At 36.3% G+C, this 19,267-nt stretch overlaps 2 protein-coding genes across 4 annotated transcripts in view; one reads left to right on the top strand and one right to left on the bottom strand.

Annotated features, from left to right (window-relative positions):
- commd8 (COMM domain containing 8) lies at positions 1-17,044 on the top strand. The gene is made up of 6 exons (XM_056269062.1): positions 1-141; positions 473-628; positions 770-922; positions 1,035-1,190; positions 2,002-2,080; positions 17,034-17,044. The coding sequence occupies exons 1-5, from the start codon at positions 97-99 to the stop codon at positions 2,020-2,022; spliced, it is 531 nt and encodes a 176-aa protein (XP_056125037.1). The 5' UTR covers positions 1-96; the 3' UTR covers positions 2,023-2,080; positions 17,034-17,044.
- The window catches only part of gabrb1 (gamma-aminobutyric acid type A receptor subunit beta1), a 24,387-nt gene continuing 9,539 nt past the window's right edge, over positions 4,420-19,267 (bottom strand). The window contains exons 4-10 of one of the 3 annotated variants that reach the window (XR_008809300.1): positions 15,951-16,171; positions 13,440-13,522; positions 8,432-8,566; positions 7,179-7,331; positions 6,772-7,010; positions 5,907-6,348; positions 4,420-4,716 (exon numbers count right to left, since the gene is read on the bottom strand). Coding sequence is in view for 2 of the 3 variants with exons in the window: in XM_056269048.1 (XP_056125023.1) it covers positions 6,001-6,348; positions 6,772-7,010; positions 7,179-7,331; positions 8,432-8,566; positions 13,440-13,522; positions 15,951-16,171 (1,179 nt within the window). In the remaining variant the exon portion in view is untranslated. Of the gene's footprint in view, positions 4,717-5,552; positions 6,349-6,771; positions 7,011-7,178; positions 7,332-8,431; positions 8,567-13,439; positions 13,523-15,950; positions 16,172-19,267 lie in introns of those variants that run through there. The other 2 variants (XM_056269049.1, XM_056269048.1) reach the window with 2 other exon arrangements.

The raw sequence follows: 19,267 nt of genomic DNA on the forward strand, positions 1-19,267 counted from the left end.
CTGAAGGCACTGACGCGACAGCCGACAGAAGATGAAGTCATGTGACATTTCGGTCAGCTGACATCATTGACGCTGAGGAAGACGACAGACAGCAAAATGATCAAATTGCTCGACAAATTGCCATCTGAAGAATGTCCTAAAGTAAGTATATAATGCTATTTATGAAATGACATAAATGCACAAATAGTTGTTTTGATTCTGTTTCGACACCAGTAGCACACATAGACAGCACACCTTCTGCCATTAGCTTGAGATCAGCCGGGTCTCTTGGTATAGTTTTTGGCTTGTGGATTGTTTTGTTCGTTTACTTTTTTAAAAAACAGTTGGGATCACTTTTTTTTTTAACAAAAATTATTATGTTATCTGTTGTTTAAAAATGCGTAATTCTAGATGAAACTTAAAAACAGTAATCTTTGTTTATTAGCTTAACTTTGAACCCTGAAAACTTCCAATTCCTTGTTTCTTTTGTAAGCTCATGCACAGGGTGGTGGATGGGGTGTGCGGGCGGAGTGGTCCGAGGCAAACAGATTACAGTGATCGGTGGAGTCTGACAGAATGGGTGGAGTTAATGAACACTCTCTCTTCTCTCATCCGCTTTGCTGTAGGAAGGGGCTGCTCAGATCAAGAGGTTAGCAGAGGAGAATCTGAACAGACATATAAACGTGTCTAACTGTGTACAGAGTCATATAAATGTTCAAATAGATAGATTTATTGGTTGACTAAACATCTGATTCATTTGTGAGATGGATTATTTTGTGCACGTCTGAAGATCCAGGAACTGCTGAGTGATTTGGCCACAGCACGGGCTGAGGCTGTTGTCCAGTGTGTGCGGTCCAGGTTTGATGAGATCAGACATGCTCTGGTGGAGAGAACTAATACCATCTCTAGCACACAGCTACAGGACTTTAACTGGCAGTTAAAGGTGCACCAAGCACACACATACACGTATGCATTAATCATAGCGATAAGAAAATCTATTGATTTTTCCATTTGCTAATATTGCTTTCTTACGTCCTCCCCCCTCTCCTTCCTAGCTGGCATTATCCAGTGATAAGCTGTCAGCTTTAAACACCCCTCTGCTAAATCTCAGTCTGGACCTGAAAGAGAATGGACTTCAGAGATCTGTGAATATAGAAATGAATAAAGAGGAGCTGCAAACTCTCATCAGTTCACTAGAGGCTGCTAATAAGGTAATGCTTAAGGTTAAGGTAATGGACTATTTAAGTGCCCTTATTAGTTTCTAATTTTGTTTTGGAGTCTCCTAAAATAGGTTTACACATATCCAAGGTAAAAAAAACAACTTATATTTTCTTTAAAAAAACAAAAACAAAACATTGCAGCATCACCTCTTTTGTCAGTGTCTGAAACGGTTAGAAAGGATTTGGTCTCTTCAAACCCCTCCTTTCCGAGTGCCTACTCTGCTCTGATTGGTCAGATGGTACAGGCTGTTGTGATTGGTCTATCCCTTACAGCACATGTTATAATACAAAACGCCCTTTACTATATCTGCATTTCAGGAGGCTTCCTCAGCACTTGTATACAGTGATACGAACGGTTATCATAGTGTTGGTTTTACATCTTTCGGAAGTGCATACAAAGTGGATTTAAATTCGCAATGCAGAAAAGAGCGTCTTCTCGAAATGTCGACAACATGAACCAAACTCTTCCAGGCCTCAGCTAAAACTAGTGTTTAAGGGCGAGTCAAAGTAGACGGTGTTCAGGGGGAGCCAAAAAACCTGCAAACCTAGAGGTTCGCTCAGCAAGGCTGGAATTACAGACTGATGACTCGTTTCAGGCAGTTCAGAATCGGTTCTTTCTTTTGGGAGACAATAACTACATTTATCGTTCACTTTGATCTTTGAAACTTTGCATAACTTCTACATTCAAAACAGCTAAATAACACTACATGAAAGGCAACGTCCAAAAAATCATAAAAGGGGCACTTTATTATACAATAGTGGCACCAACGCTTACCTCTGCTGACATTGTGTCTTATTTTAGGTGGTGCTGCAGTTGAAATGAAGATACCAACCTGTACATTTCCTTATAAAGATGATTCTGTGCCATCTGCTGTCAAAGATTTTCAACATTACTTTCATTACTGGATACAAAGGATTTCTGATGTCTATATTATGAGACAATGACTGCATGCGGGCAAACAGGAACCTTATGGAAAGAACCGGGAATCTCTCAGTCTCTCTACCTATGAAGTGTTCATAAAGAGCTCAACAGGCTGAATATTATTGTTCAAGCTACAGTACATCATTATGGACTAGAGTTGACTTGAAGTTGCGTGATTAATGGTGCTAGGATAGTTTTGAAGCTGAGGATTTTACACGATGAAAAGCTAAACGGATGCCAGAGATTTTGTTCAGCTCTCCATGAAATGCAAACTAATTTTGGTTTCACACCCCAAAAGGATGCCTTTCTAAATAAAGCAACTAAAAATATTAATGCCAACACATGAGTCGAGAGTTGTTCCTTTTTTGTCTATGCGAGTCAACATAATAATAGGCAGATCAAATGATAAAAGGCAGAAACCCCCCAGACATGGTTTGTCAGAACAATTAACCCTTTTTTTTAATCCAATCCACAGTTAATTCAGTGTCCATCATGATTCATAGACCTCCCGGTTCACAAAAGAACACCTATGTCCTGTGTTAATGCAACGACAATGCAATAATCAGCTCTTCACATTTTGCTTAGTGGGATATTTTATTTGAATTCATTCAAAATGTCTACGATTTAAAATAAAGTATCCTTAAGTACAACTGTGGTTGCTAGGCTTAAATACAAACATACACTCAAATACAATCATCTTATCAGTCTCAATCAGTGACAATGCATTCTCCTTCAACACACTCCGCATCTGCACAAGATTGCACCGGCCATTAGCATGAGTGCAATTACAGAAATCATACAGGGATATAGGATACTGTTTAATTTTTTTTTTTTTTTTGGCATTTGCCGTTGTATGAGTGATATATGGCCTATCAGACCCCTATATTAAATATGTTTTCACTTCTATGTGTTTTACGTGTTTGTGTCTTCATGCTGATTCTGGCTGGACCGTGTGTGAGCTTCGTTTTTGTTCTGCCACTCTTGAGATCTCTTTAATTAGCTTTAAATGAGAATCTTTAATGGAGTTAGGTCACTCCTGGACAATTACTGAGCTGTTTATGTCCCAGTCAGATTGACACTAAAAAGAGTGTTGCAATGCAAGCAATTTATTTACATGCCATATATATATTCATATATTTATAATATTACATATATAAATGCAGGGCATTGGAAAAGCCCTTGAAAGTACCTTTCATTTTGATTATGTGTGGTACCCTTGAGTAATCTTTGTTCTATAGAAAAGTGGAAATCCATTCAGAAAATTTAAACTAAGCTAGTGAATGGTAAACCCTGTAAAATGTGTTTTTTGTTTTGTTTTTTTGTTTTTGTTTTTTAAAGGCACAAGTTCAGCCATAAAGAGGAAAAATCTAATTTGTTAAGTCCTATCTGACATTTTGGTGAGCTTGGATAATATATAACTCGCAGTGAATATGTTTAAAGCTAAATACAAATTTGAAAGGTAACTACAGTGAAGTCACTTACTATATAAATAGTTAGAACTACATCCCTAAAACAATGGCTATATTTAAAGTCATAGCTACATTTCGATTGCAATAGCGTTAGGAGTACTGAGTCAATTATTGAGCAATAGGAACTAACATAATTAAGCTATATATAACCTCTTGCTAATGAATCAAGTCTGGATTTTATTGGGCTTTACAGTATTAAACTGTCACTTTTTATATTAGGTGTCTTTAACTACTATGTACCTACATCTATATCTATCTATTAGGTACAATGCACTTATTGTGTTCATGTTGAGAGATAAGTGTTAGTTGCATGTAATTACTATAGTAATTACATGTAACGTGTAACAAGAACACAGTAAAATAAAGTGATACCCAACACACTTTTGCTGCTATTGAGCATGGTGGTTTGGTGGTATGGGTAGGTTTATAGGGCAGCATGGGTAAGTTTATTTAGGTTTAATGGAGCATTTGTGGCCTAATGGTTAGAGAGTCTGACTTGTAACCCCAAGGTTGCGGGTTCAATTCTCAATACCGGCAGGAAAATGTAGATGGGGGGACTGAAAGAAGAGCATTCTCTTCCACCCTCAATACCCACAATTGCTCCCCGGGCACCACAGCAAACCACTGCCCAGTGTTCACTACTCACTACCTCTAATGTGTGTGCACTAACTTGGATGGGTTAAATCAATACAGAGGACAAATAGACAAAGAGGGTTACCATACTTGGTCACTTCACTTCACTTAAGATGTAAGAGAAGGGTCAACAACAGAGTAATTAGAGAAATGAATTACAGCTGTAATTTCATGAGGGTATTTTTAAATATACGTATAGTGTAAGTGCATTGTATGAAATTATTAATATAAATGTTAGTACACACTATACAGTAGTTAGACACTTAATATAAAGTGGGGTGAAAATTCAACTACTGCTTTGAATAAAATATGCAGGATTAATTGGCTTATAAGAAAAAGTATAGAAAAACTTGATGACATCATAGATCTTCCGATACCTGATATGTTTTAATGTACAAATTTACATACTGTCCAGACTTTGAACTCCTGAACATCCTGCTTGTCATCATGTGTTGTCATATTGATGCAAGGACATCCATTCTTGGCAGATTAACTACATTTGATTATAGAGAACAAAAAGTGTGTTAGGCCACATATAGACACACCAGAGCTGCAGACAATATTTTTTTTTTTTGAGTTTTAGTCTTAACCAAGCAATATAAATACTGTAACCCAAATGATGAGGCCATTTCTTGGTAGTGAAGTCTTAATAAGAAGAACAGGTTTAATCTACAGTATGTGATGCGTCTTAGGCTTTCATCAACAAACTTGAACAATATAGTCTTGTTTTAAAGAAATGTTCCAGGTTTTAATTCAAGTTAAGCTCCTTCGGCCAACTATAAAATGTCATTTTTTGAAGGAACTACTTTTTTAGGTGAATTAACTTATAATAAGTAAATTATAGTGCACATTAATTCCGTTTGGCCCATGTAAGCAGTGCTCAACCATTACATTATGGGAACTGGTGTAAAGTTCCATAGCGTTTCATGTTATGTGGTTATTTCAATTGCCTGGCCTGTATACTTCTATTGTAAGTATCTTACTGTAACCACAAACTAATACCACAGATATTGAACAGAATTAGGTCGACACTTAGGTTGACACAACTTTTACTATTCCTCTTAATCTTTAGCTTGGGTCATATTGACCTCAGACACAAATAACTGAATAACAATTGGTTTTCTTAAATAAATAAGTCAACTTTTTTGTAAAACAAAGGGGTCAGCTTTAATAATATCTACAAATAAAAGTAATTTGAAATTAAGAGCTTTATTTGAAAATTATTTATTCCAATTATTTATAAGAAAACTGAGGGACAGGTCAAAATAAATTTCTGTTGTAATGAAATTTATGCTACAAATGTCAGAGCTTGTAAAAAACCCAGAACATCCTTTTAAGAGCTTCATAATATGAAAGATAAATGATGAAAACAACTTTCAAATGCTGTTTTACAAACTCAAGCCTGTCTGACCTACAGTAGATGTGCACTACAGTCGTCAGCTAAGAAAAGCCTATTTTCTCCCCATTGCGTAGTTGCACTTTCTGCAAGTCAGTGAAATTGATCCCACAGAAGCAAAGTGCAAAAATACAGCGACAATTTTAACTAATATTTATGATAATCTACATTAAGCAGCAAAAGTTGAGTAGTCATTTTGACTTATTTTCTTATTGAAAAATTATAATACAGATTTATATTATATATAGTTTAATAATTTACAGAGAAGGGCTAACTACAGAATGCACCTCTTCCTCCTGTCTGACTGGCAGTCAAAACCACAAGGAGGGTAAGAGAGCCTGACCTGATGTGTGTATGGCTGGGTTGAGTCAGTGCTGCTCCTTAGTGGACATAATACAGCCAGTATACTAAGTTAAAGAAGGTGTAGGTGATTGGAAAAATGACACGTGACCACTTGTCAATGGAGTTTACATCTGTCAGGTCTGGAATCTTCACCTTCAGCTGAGCGGCTCGCCTCCTAAGATGACTCTTTTTTCGTGCCATTGGCCTCTCGATAGAGGCAGTGGGCCGTCCATAGAGGTCCCGACTTGTAAGGGGCTTACGGTATTGGATGCTGGCACTATCATAAGAGAACATGGTGTTCCTCGGGTCCCCAAGAGCACCTAACATCTCTGCCCCACTAAGGCGCAGATCAAGGTTTGTCAGGGGAATGTGTCCATGGACATCAACCTTTATTAATATAAAAGAAGGAATAAATAAAACTGAATTTTAGTAAATAAAAGTGATTTAGAATTTAGAGATGTATCAATATTAAAATTCTGGCCAATGCTGCCAAGACAATTAATATTTTCAAGTTTTGGCCAATGTTATGATGCCGAAATTGAATTTAAACTAAAACACTAAAAACTAAAATCCAAATGCTAAAAGTACATTAAGGCATGACCACATTATAATGTACGAAAAAATATCAGATTTTCTAAAGATTACATTTAACAGTGTTATTAAATTAGTGTTTTTAAAAATTAACTTGTTAATGTTTGATGAAGGTAATCTACATATAATAATAGGAGACAGTATGAAGTCCAACACCTCTACTGTATTAATCAAAAAAAAATTACTTAGTGTAAACATAAGAGCTGGTCAAAAACCCACCTGAACTTTGTTACTCTTCTCATTGTTGCTTTTTGCAGCTTTTTCTGCCACTTTCTTCCGTAAATGTGGACCACGGCCGAAGAATATGTAGTTGACGAAAGCATACTCGAGCAAGGCCAGGAACACAAAGACAAAGCAGCCCATCAGATAGATATCTATGGCCTTCACATAAGGGATCTTAGGTAAAGTCTCCCTAAGATGAGTGTTGATTGTAGTCATAGTCAGAACGGTGGTGATTCCTAAAACGAGTCAATTTTACAATGTTTAAAAAAGCTTGTTTAGAAACTGGTTGACATGTATTGTAAATTTAAGAAATGGGAAAAGGTGGGTGTAGAAAAAGTGCAATAAATGTATGTCTTTAGTTGGTGTGAAGTACTAGGTGTACACACACACACACACACACACACCTAGTGCAACTCTTGCAGCTGAAGCATCATAGTTGATCCAGAAGGAGACCCAGGACAGGATGGTGATCAGTGTTGAAGGCATGTAGGTCTGCAGGATGAAATATCCAATGTTTCTCTTCAGTTTAAAACTGAGAGACAGACGAGGATACGACCCTGAAAGTGAGAAATTAAAGTGTTTTGTGTCAGTGAGGTACACGGCCACTTAAACACTGCAGCTAGATTTGGTTGTCATTTCACCTTTTAGTGCTTAATCCTGTTCTGGACACACACAGTTCAGTCATTTAATCACACAGTAATAATTCATTCAAAAGTTTGGGGTTGGTAAGATTTTTTTAAATGTTTTTGAAAGAAGCCTCATATGCACAATAAGGCTGCATTTATGTGACCAAAAATTCAGTAAAAACAATAATATTGTGACATTAGACACGGACACGTTTACTATCTATATGGGACAGTGCTTTCACACTTCCTTCTCATATTAAAGATGCACAAAATCTAAGCATTTTTAAATCCAACCTAAAACCTAAAAGGTTAGCATTTTCTTGATGGTTTTAATTATTTTGTGTTCTTTGTACGCTTTGTATTTGTGTATTTTTTCCCCCTCTCTCTTTGTATTTTTATTGTGTAAAGTGCCTTGAGAAGCTGCTTTAAAGGCGTTATATAAAATAAAGTTGATTATTATTACAATTTAAAATAACTTTTTTCTATTTTAATAGATTTTAAAATGTAATGTATTAATGTGATGGCAAAGCTGAGTTTTCAGCAGCCATTACTCATTACAGCCAATACTTACTTCAGTGTCAATAAAAGTATTAATTTCTTTCAAAAGTATTTTTTTTTTACTGAACCCAAACTTTTGAATAGTCGTGTATATGCATGCATTTGTTAACAAACTGAGGAGACTGTTACACCATATTTCGAATGAGCTTTTTCTGCACCGGTCTATTAATATGGTATCATGTTTCAGATTTACTAAAACAAACTGTGGTTGGTCTTTTAATATGTCAGTCAGATAGATTCCCATCTAAGTGGGCGGGTCTTGACGAAAATAAGCTGCAAACTGGACCAGACATTATGTAGCAGCGAACTGCATAATTTTGTACACAAACAACACGCATACCACTTTCAAATTTCTGTGCTTACAAATATACAACTATTTTAATGAATAATTTTTTAACTGAAGTGAACTGAAAGAATCTTGGCATATAGTACTGAGGGGGGCTGACTCATCTCATGCAGGGAGCGCACTGTACCTGTGGCAAACACAGCTTTCTTAGACAGTGTTTTATAATCAATAATAGAGAATTGCGGCAGCTCAATGTTGTCCACCCCCGTCACTGAACTTCCTCCTTGCCAGTAGAACTCAATGTCATCTGTAGTGTAGCCATCTGAGAAACAAAAGAGGGACAGAAACATTCAGAAATACACATATATCCACAAAACAGCATGCTGGCTCAAGGGAAAGCTGCCTCTCTCACATTCCCAAAGTCTATATTGTCAGTGGGGTAAATCAGCATGTGAATGCAGTGAGAACACTTCTGTGAGAGGTCCGGGTCCAGGTCTAGCTGTTAAAGATTGTCCCTGCAGACTCTGTGCGCTTATCTCCAGGAGAGCACAGTACTGTAGAACATTAAAAGCTTCATTAAAAGATAAAGTATTACGATAGTCAATTCTTCCTGTTCTTCATTAAGTCCAATCAAAAGAAACATCAGCCTATACTCCTGAGTGACTGAAGCACAGCGATAATCCTCATGAAGGTCTACTCTTCCCGGTCCCCTTCTCTTTAATGTCCGAGTCTTTAACGTTGGATTAATTGGTGCTGCTTTCTACAAAAAGTGTACACTCTGGTGTCCCATGACTGTTCCAAAATGTTTTTGGCCTGTAACCTGTTCCTCTTCCACTGTATTGACAGTACCAATTAAAAAAAAAATCTCCTAAATTGAGATTAAATTATTGTGGTTCATATCTTTTAAATATTGAGTCAATAAAAAATATTTAGCTGTCCCATTTTGTATTAAACCCTGTTATGTGATTTTCGGAAAAAAAGAGTCAATGAAAGGTCAAAGCATCCGAGTTTATTAAAAGCAAACTGTGTGACATAAAATTTTGGTTTGTAAAAAAATGGCCAAATTCATATAAAATGAATAGCATCCAAATGAAAGGCTCCATAACAAATTGAATGCAAATGTTTACTGACCTTTTGACAAAAAAGAATAAACGAGACTTTATTCCATGACATGTGCGTAAAGGGATGGTTCATATGAAATATGAATGAAATATATTCCAAAACTAGATATTTTGAGTGTTTTTTTTCTTTCTTTTTTTTCCCTTGGCCATTATGGAAGTCAATGGTCTCCAAAATTGTTTGGCTACCAACAATCTTCAAAATTCAAAAGAACATACAGGTTTGAGGGTGAGTGATGACACAATTTTCATTTTTGGGTGAACTATTAACTACTATTAACTTATTTGTGGAAAGTCTTTTTGTCTCTTATTACAGTAAGTGATCTTGTCTGCCGTGTGAAAGCGACATGGTTTATTATGTCTGCTGTGATGTTGGTGTTGAGGTTTCTCCTTCCTGCTGTGATATGCATCTCAGAGCTCTGACATGACAGCAGCCTCAGAGGAATACAGCTGTCTGCCCAACAAAGCAGACACCCAATTACAAACAATGTCTGTCACACCGAGAGAGGCAAAGTGCAAAAGAGATGAGGGGAGGAGATGAAAGAGAGCAAAAGGAAAGAGTGACAGAGAGTAAGAGACTGCAGAGACTGAGAAAGATGAAACAGAGAGATTGGTCAGCACAGCCAGATTCTCTGCAGGTATTTTTCTTGATAAATGAATAATGATGCATGAATGCATGCATTAGGATTATGCAACAGATTGTGCCAGTTTTTGCTGCATTGCTGCAAGAAATTCATGCATCTTTATTTAAAGCTTTCATTGAAAATGTGGACTTTTTGCATTTACCTTCGCTCTATGTATTTTTAGAGCTGTCAATGTTTTATATTAATTTAATGGTATTAATTAAACAGAATGGTGTGAAAAGAAAATTAACAAAATTAATCATGCCCCCTGACCCATTTTCCTACCTGAGGAGAAATACAACTTGGAATTACTACCTTCCTTTACCTCCTCACATGTGAAGCCATTCACAAAGGACGTGATCTTGAGTTAAAAAACAGTGAGATGAAACACATGTAACAGAATGTTGGAGACATGCTCAATGCTCAAGACGTGTCTTGACTAGATGTCTTAATATTGTGACAATCATGGTACAAGATGCTGAAGAGTACGTGATGGAAAAGCCACTCTGCATATGTACATAATAAATAAAAAAAACAGACAGAATACAAGAACGTGTCCAGTGTGAACTGTCTACCATGGGGTGCGTTTCAGTACAACAGCGTAAATCGCTGCTTAAAGGAACACTTCGACTTTTTGGGACTTTAGCTTATTCTACGTATCCCCCAGAGTTAGATAAGTCCATACATACCTTTTTCATCTCTGTGCGTGCTGTAAGTCTGTTTGACGCACCCACCGCTAGCCTAGCTTAGCACAAAGACTGGATGTAAATGGATACAACTAGCATACTAATCCCAATAAGTGACAAAATAACGCCAACATTTTCCTATTTACATGTTGTGATTTGTATAGTCACAGTGTGTACAAATAACAAGGTAATATGAGACACAGCCACTTTTTAAACGTTTAAATACTGGGAACTATTTTCTCAGAAGGCTGCTACTGTAGCACTGCTACTTGGGTGGAGTGATAACCGCAGCACCTGAGACGCGCAGTGCTGAGGAGCAGAGAGTTCGCTCAGAGTTGGACTAATAGAGTCAGCAATTACTAATAAATGCAAAGTTTACAATCATGGGTGTTCACTGTATTGTGAAGAGCTGCGACAATAAACAGGGGAGACCAGGTAATACCATGATGTTTCATAGAATTCCAATCAAAAACGCTGATCTGATGAATCATTGGCTACTTGCTCTGTCGATCCAAACACACCTGTAGACATCATCAAGGACTATTTCGTTTGCTCAGAACATTTCACTGAGGACGACTATTTTGAAAAAATGCAATTTGCCACACGGACCATGAAACGTGTGCTAAAGGATACGGCCATCCCATCGATAGTAAATTCAGGACAAAGTGGATCACCTGCGGCCGCGGTAAGTGTTCCGTTATGTTTTTAGATGACTAGCCTACTGTTACAGTGCCATTAGCTAGATGTAATGTAATCTTAGTGACACTATTACATGAATAGGGTGCACACTACTATTACAGTTGTTACCGGGCTCCATGTAACCCCACTAATGTTAGTATTGTGTTGTCACAAACACGCTCTATCGCCCCAGTAACAAATAAGCAGCGCTAAAGGTAACTTTCAGGACTGTAGCCTTCTACTTGCTAATGAATTGGAGGGGGGGATGGGCAGTGTTCATTTTTGAGAAACAGTGACCTTGTTTGTGAAATAGTAGGCTACTGTCTGTAGGTTCACGTTCGCTACTAGCTAGTTAGTCACGTTGGTTTTGTTGACAGAACGGCGCTTCTCGGGTGCTGCGGTAATCACTCCGCCCAAGTAGCAGGGGTTCGCCTTCTAAGAAAATAGTTCCCAGTATTTAAACGTTTAAAAAGTGGCTGTGTCTCATATTACATTGTTATTTGTACACACAGTGACTATACAAATCACAACATGTAAATAGGAAAATGTTGGCGTTATTTTGTCACTTATTGGGATTAGTATGCTAGCTGTATCCATTTACATCCAGTCTTTGTGCTAAGCTAGGCTAGTGGTGGGTGCGTCAAACAGACTTACAGCACAGCACGCACAGAGATGAAAAAGGTATGTATGGACTTATCTAATTCTGGGGGATACGTTGAATAAGCTAAAGTTCCAAAAAGTCGAAGTGTTCCTTTAACTACCATAGTAGAATTTGGTGTTGTAGAACTTAACTACAGTAGCCAGTCACAACTTTTTCCTGAAACCATAGTAACTTTGTTGCAGCACAGCACGTCTCTTAGTTCAAACCACATTTGTTCAACAACATAGAACTCTCATTAATTGCTGTAAATACTGAACATGGCATCAGAGGACTACTTCGCTATTTTTGTTCTTTGTTGCTTTGCTTTAATTCCAGATGTTTGATTCAATCGCAGGTTCCCTCTTACGTCATACTCCAGACTTCCTATTTAACGGATCTTCTATCGCCCTATAATCCATCGCGCTCTTTAAGATCACTAAATTCGAGGCTTCTGGTCATTCCTAGGATATCCAGATCCACCAAAGGAGGGAGAGCATTTTCACATTTAGCTCCAAAGCTCTGGAATAGCCTTCCTGATATTGTTCGTTGCTCAGACTCGTTCTCCCAGTTTAAAACCAGACTAAAGACGCCTCTATTAAGCCAGGCATTCATATAAATGTTTTATCTTACAGTTACTGGCAGTTATTATTTGTAAATAAATAAATACAACTTTGGCTTGCTCAGTTGGGGATATTCAAATTAAATGACCCATCATACCACTGATCAGCTCTACCAAACTTGGATGTCTTTTTCCAGTAATAAACAAACACTGTTAAGTTGTTTTGATTGATACTGTGAAGCAGCTTTGATACAATCTGTATTGTGAAAAGCGCTATATAAATATATTTGACTTGACTTGACTTCCCTGGGGTTCTAGACCACATTCGCCCAATTCACTCTTCAAAAATAGCGCTTTCATTCTTCTGACAAACTAAAATACATAGAGTGAAATTTGCATATATGAGATGATTGTGATTAAGAGCATGATCTATTTAAGTCCACATGTCATACTAAATTGAAACTATGATTCCACAGGTCAAGAACTGTAGTTCCAACCACACGACTTTGCGATGCTGTTTGTAAATGATCGTTGGAACTATGGTTTGGGGAAATGTTAAATTGTTGAACTATATTGGTAATGACTGAACTTGAGAAAACTTTGCTTATGGTAAACGCACCCCTGGACACTAGTTTAACAAACTCGACTGTAAAATGAATGGCTGTGAACTATAGGCCAGTGATAGTCTTGTGTTTAATGATAAGAAAACTAAAATAAACAAAATATTGATTCAAAACCACTTTTGGTCCATTTAATGATACTATAATGACTTTAGGGTTTTCTTTTCTCAGCTAATACTCATATACATGCTTAATTGTGGATATGCAATTAACCTATCTATTCAGCGTGCTAGTCATGAATGCTAACGGTTAAACCGTGAACAGCACTTACAACTTTCAATCTCCAGCGTGCAGTTCTGCTCATCCAGCGGGTATCTGCGCAAATCCATCATACAAGCAGCTGTGGTAGTTATCCTACAGATATGAGGTGAAAAACAACAACACGATACTATCACAATTGACCAGTTGTTTAGTATGTCTACAGTAATAGCAAGTTTGCTTTTGAGTTTGACTGATCATGATCAAACATACTTATATTAATTTAGAAAAATTGTCCAGTGTCAGAAGAAGTAAGTGAAACATTTAAGAGCAGATGTTGTTACAGCCACCTACTTCCACCTGTAATGAGATGTATATATATCGGAAAGCTTTAATTCATGCTGAACTAATAATAATTTGACAAGCACACGTGTACTACTTCATATCACAAAACAAAAGTAATCATCTCCCTATCAACCGCCATTAAGTGAAATGTAGCAAGTAATTGGAAGGTAATACACATTAATATAAGCTCATTCACGTGTCATTTTAAAGGTTCTCCCACAAGCTGCTGGTAAAACAACACTGCAGGCACACTGCGTTCCTTATATCACTCTCGTGTTTCATCCCTCTTTATTCCTCTCCTGTGTAATTGCCTTAACGCTGTCTCAGTCATGTCTGCAGCGTGGAGCCCCTCTCTGAAATGCCTCTGGCTGGATCTTAATTAAGTTGAGCTTGAATTAACACGGAAACACACACGTGATGGCCTTTCAGTGCGTGACTGCTGCACTTTTTGACAACTTATGGAATTGCTTCTTCGTTCTGCAGCCCTGAAAGAGTATAAAGCACTTTTTCCTGACAAATGAAACACAAACACACTGTATACACGAACAGGTACATCCACCCCCACAAAAACACCTTATTACTCCGTATTGTTTTTCTGGCAGAGAGATAGTTATCTAATCAGTGATCACATATATTTATAGACACACACTAATAGGTGCACACCGATGTAGAGCAGCACATGTTCATACCTCTCAGGCATAGTACATTAGATATGAATTATACAGTATTGAGCAAGATGGAGAGAGAGGGAATATCGGCCAGACAAAGCTGCAAATCAAACTCTACACTATGTAGGGAAAGAAGTGTAGGACTGCAGCTTTTCCTCTGCAGAAAGACATTAATCTTGACTTTTATTAATCATCATTTTCCTTTTAAGTTTTGGTAGATTTAAAGAGATAGTTCACCCAAAAAATGAAAATTCTGTCATTGTTTACTCACCCTCAAGTTATTCCAAACTTGTAAGAATGTATGTCTTCTGCTGAACACAAAAGAAGATATTTCGTAGAATATGGGTAACCAAATCTGTTTCGTTACCAACTTTCTTCAAAATATCTTCTTTTGTGTTCAGCAGAAGACAGAAATGCATACATGTTTGGAACAACTCGATTGTGAGCAAATTAATTTATTTTTCATTTTTGGGTGAACTATCCCTTTAACAATGACTACTGAACGTTATTTCTCTTCTAGTGAGTCATGCCAGAATTTTCCTAAAACACTTTTTTTGTTTTGTTTTTGTTTACAGTGACAATAATATAAGCTAATCTTAATAGGATACTAAGGATTGTTTATTTTCGTTATATAGTTTGTTGTCTTATTTTTAGCATAAATCTAACCAAATGTATTTTGTGTTTAAAACATAAAAAAGATTTTTAAAAAGTTTAATGTCAATTACATTTATTTTTTGGAAGGAAATTAAAACTTTTATTCACCATAGATGCATTAAATTGATTAAAAGTGACAGTTAAGTCATTTATAATGTACTGCACTCTCTATTCATCAAAGAATCCTGAAAAAAATATTTTTCCACAAAAATATTAAGCAGTTAAACTGCTTTTAACATTGATAATAATAAGAAATGTCCTGAGCAGCAGGTCCGACTATTCTGAAGGATCATGTGACACTGAAGACTGGAGTAATGATGCTGAAAATTCAGCTTTGTCATCACAGATATAAATTATATTTTTAAAATATATTCAAATAGATAAATTATTTTAAATTGTAATATGTCATAATATTACTGAAATGTTGATTTTACTGTATATTTCTAAATTTTTTAAAACATTAAAACCCCCAAAGATTTGAAGGGGAGTGTACATAATGTACTCATGACTTACATTTTTTTGTTCTCTTTACATGTTATAATAATAATGTCTGGATGAAACCATTCCGGGGTCCAGATATGGATTGTGCTCTTGCTAATTAGTGAATGCTAACAAGTACCGGTAACCTGGTTCAACCAGGACAGGGACAGCCTCATCTTTCTTTGATTAACAGAACCTATATTCCCTGACTGAGACAGGAGACGCATCTCTCACTGGGCTTTAAATTCTAAAAAAAAGCAACATCAGGACAGCCAGGGGAATAGGGTCAGCCAAAAATACAGCATACACATGCAGACAGAGATAAATGTATAGATGCACGCACACAAAAGAATCAAACATTAATCTAATGCATGAGAGAGAGAAAAAGTAAAACAAAAAAATACTTTAAAAAACTGCACACACACAAACTCTCTGACCTGAGGCCGTAGAGCACAGTCCCATCAGGATGTAGACGAATCATGCGGTTCTTCACAGTGACCCCATGAACAAAAGATTTCTTGTCATTTATGAAGTAAGTATCAGGCACCCAGAGTTGATCAGCCACTCGGTTATCCAAAGTAAGATTTAGAGGGATCCCAGTGTAGGACAGACGCTTATCGCGCCAGGACTGCTGGAAATACATGGTGATGGTATAGTCCTGAAAAACACACAAAAATAAATTATAAATTTACAGTTCAAAATGAAGACCAAAAATATATGGACTCTTTCTGATTGTCAAATGCCTTCAAGTGCCCCCGGAAAACTCGTCCCTCCAAATCGGGCATTCATTATTACAAAAAAAGTCAGAAACATAATGGAGAAATAGCATTGCTTAGCAATGATTTCACTATAAATTCACTATAGCCTTGCTTTCTGCTAAGTGCTCACTGATCTCTATATAAAATATATATTTAAGATAACTATAAATAGATACAATATAAATAATATATTATATATAATATATAATATATTATAGATATATTATACAATGTTATTTACTGTATATTATGCTCCATCCAACGTCTCAACACTCTGCAACTCATGTATCATAGAGATTTCTGAGTTTTCCAATCATAAATATGACTTAGCTCAGTCATTAATGTGCTCTGAATTTGTAATTACAATATTTCTGACTCCACTTGAAAGGCACATCATCATGTCCATAGTTATTTATGTGATAAACTTCACCTATTGTTACTTTGCCATGACACCTTTGTGATCTTGAGGAGAACTGACTTCACATCCACTACAAATCAACCTGAGACCAGTTGGGGGTATGATGAGGGTATAAAACAAAATCCCATTATAAATAAACAGCTAATATTCCTTATGAATCATTAAGAATATAGACAAACCATATTTTACTGTAATTGTCTAGATTGGCAATATGTGGGTAAAATATTTTTTAATATATATATAAAAATATATATTTTTTAACTCAGTAAAATTAACTTTTAAAAAGATATACATTTCTCATTTTTATCCATGGAAATACATGGAAAATGTGTCATGGTTTAGTGGAGGATTTCTGTCACCTGCTGGAAAACAAAAAAAACTTTTAAAATGACATGAAATTACCAATATAATCAGTAGATGGCTGCAGAGGACCAGTCATGAGCTCATTTGCCATTTTCACTTCCTTTTATAGTTCCTCTCATGTTTTTTTTTGTTTTTTGTTTTTGCTTTTGGTTTGGATTTATTATAAAACCAATTTTATTGGACTGAAGTATCAAGTATAGAGTAGGAAAAGTCACAAAGTCTCATGCCATCTAGATGAAAGGAATACATGAAATTCATTTTTATTAAATTTTAAGTGCAACTTTAGTCTCAAAACGTGCAAATGTATAATATACATAAAAAAACAACAATGCACACTACATTAAAATAGTGTTCTCAGTGGTTTCAACGGCGAAAACATGCATGCCTTTTAGCATATGCAAACGCCCCACTAACACTCAAAGAAAATATGTCACAGACACATACTACATATATATCCCACTGCTATTTATCTCATTTCCTTTTCTGTCTACATCTGTAATCTCAGGACCTACATCTTCATCCCTCTCTGACATAACAAAGAGTATGTCAACCACCTCGAGGCTGAGCTTGCCTTCTAAGCAAAGTCCTTTTCTCAGCTGAAGGTCAGATAGCCTCCAGATGTGTAAAAACACAAAGAATCATCTAAGATGACAAGCTCTCCTTTGCAGACAAAACAACAAAATTATAACAAATGTGTGCTTCATTCTCCACAATATAAGGAAAATAAAGTTGCTTTGAGGTCGAGTTAATCAAGTCAGTGAAATCACTAACTTAAAATGGAACCAAATGAGATCCCGTTCCAACAGTACATCCATATTTCAAACACTAGTCTGCTCTCAGTAATTGCCACTTACATGACTGTGCACTTCATTTAGGTTGCTGTGAAAATGAAAAGGTCTCTTAAGAACCCAAATGTGTTGGGACTAACTGTAAATTCAAAGGTTAGACTGTAAAACGCAGTCACATTTTCAATGAGGCTTCTGCTTTAACTCCATCCCCACGTCACCACGTTTCTCAGTTGAATAAGAGATGTAACAAATTAAGTTGAGATCCCATTAAATCAACATGATAAGTGAGAGTGAATGTTAAACAGACAGAGTGGAATCACTCTGCTTCTCAGAGACACTTACAAACCCCTATAAAACAATCACAGCATCTGTTATTCTGGCAGAAAACCTTGGCTTTAAAAACCAGCTGTAAAAACCAACACTGAGATGCTGTAAAAAAGCCCAATAATTTAACTAGCTTCATTCACCGGAATGAATACTTCTCAGTAAATCTCTGACAGAGCATATCATATCTAATAATCAGACCTATCATATTATATCACATCAAATAATCGTACAGTGGAGATTTAGAAACAATTGTGAAATTCACTTTTTACCTTGTACCTGTCCAATTTGTCATTACTGCTGTGACCAAAACACAGCGTCACCCAGGTTAGTTGAAAACCATGAAATCAGTGCTGAATGCCACGTGCAATTAAAAGTAAAGTCCAACAGTTTTCAGATACAAACTGTGTAAACATATAACACAAACTGATAAAATTCTGTCAATACATTCTTTTTTTAATTAAAGCAATTTCTTCAATTTTCTTTTTTTGTAAGCATTTGAATAGTGCAATAGAACAGGATATATGTTCTTGTGTTAGGATAGTAACAGTCATGTTTCTATTCTTAGCAAGTTCAAGTTGTTTGCTGCAATGCAGTAAAATTTGATCCTGTCAATATTAACCAATGGAATATGCAAATCTTTTCAGTAAACACAAAGAAAAAGCAGTGAGGAATCAAAATGAAGATAATTTGGATCAATTAGTATTCTGAGATGATCCATATGTGTGATGTTATAAAAACACTTAAGATGTTTCAGCTGCCCTACTAAGGGGTGCAGGTAGGTCCTTCTCCAGACTCATCTGTACTGCAAAGATTTGGTTAAAATTATTCTCATATTATTTATTATATTGTGACTTAAGCATCTCTATGCAATCACTTCTTAACATGCCTTTGAGGGGAAAACATTTTGAGATGATGTAGCCTACTGCATGCATGCATGACCTTAAAGTGAAAACTGTAAATGCTACTAGTTTACTGTGATTTTGTTAACAATTACAGGTGCTCTTTTCTAACTTCAGGATCCTTCAGGACAGACAGATGATACATGCAAGTTTACCCATTTTTTACACCTATTGTTAGTTCTTCTGTTGGGATTAAAGGGG

This window comes from Rhinichthys klamathensis, unplaced genomic scaffold (genome assembly GCF_029890125.1).
Source record: "Rhinichthys klamathensis goyatoka isolate OS25496 unplaced genomic scaffold, OSU_Roscu_1.1 h1tg000280l_1, whole genome shotgun sequence".
Taxonomy (NCBI): Eukaryota; Metazoa; Chordata; class Actinopteri; order Cypriniformes; family Leuciscidae; genus Rhinichthys; species Rhinichthys klamathensis.

Bases quoted from the DNA above. Each gene is read 5' to 3' on its own strand.
- commd8 (XM_056269062.1), top strand. From the start codon at position 97: ATGATCAAATTGCTCGACAAATTGCCATCTGAAGAATGTCCTAAA. The intron at 142-472 runs GTAAGTATATAA...TTCTTTTGTAAG, and splicing joins CATCTGAAGAATGTCCTAAA to CTCATGCACAGGGTGGTGGA. The intron at 923-1,034 runs GTGCACCAAGCA...TCTCCTTCCTAG, and splicing joins ACTTTAACTGGCAGTTAAAG to CTGGCATTATCCAGTGATAA.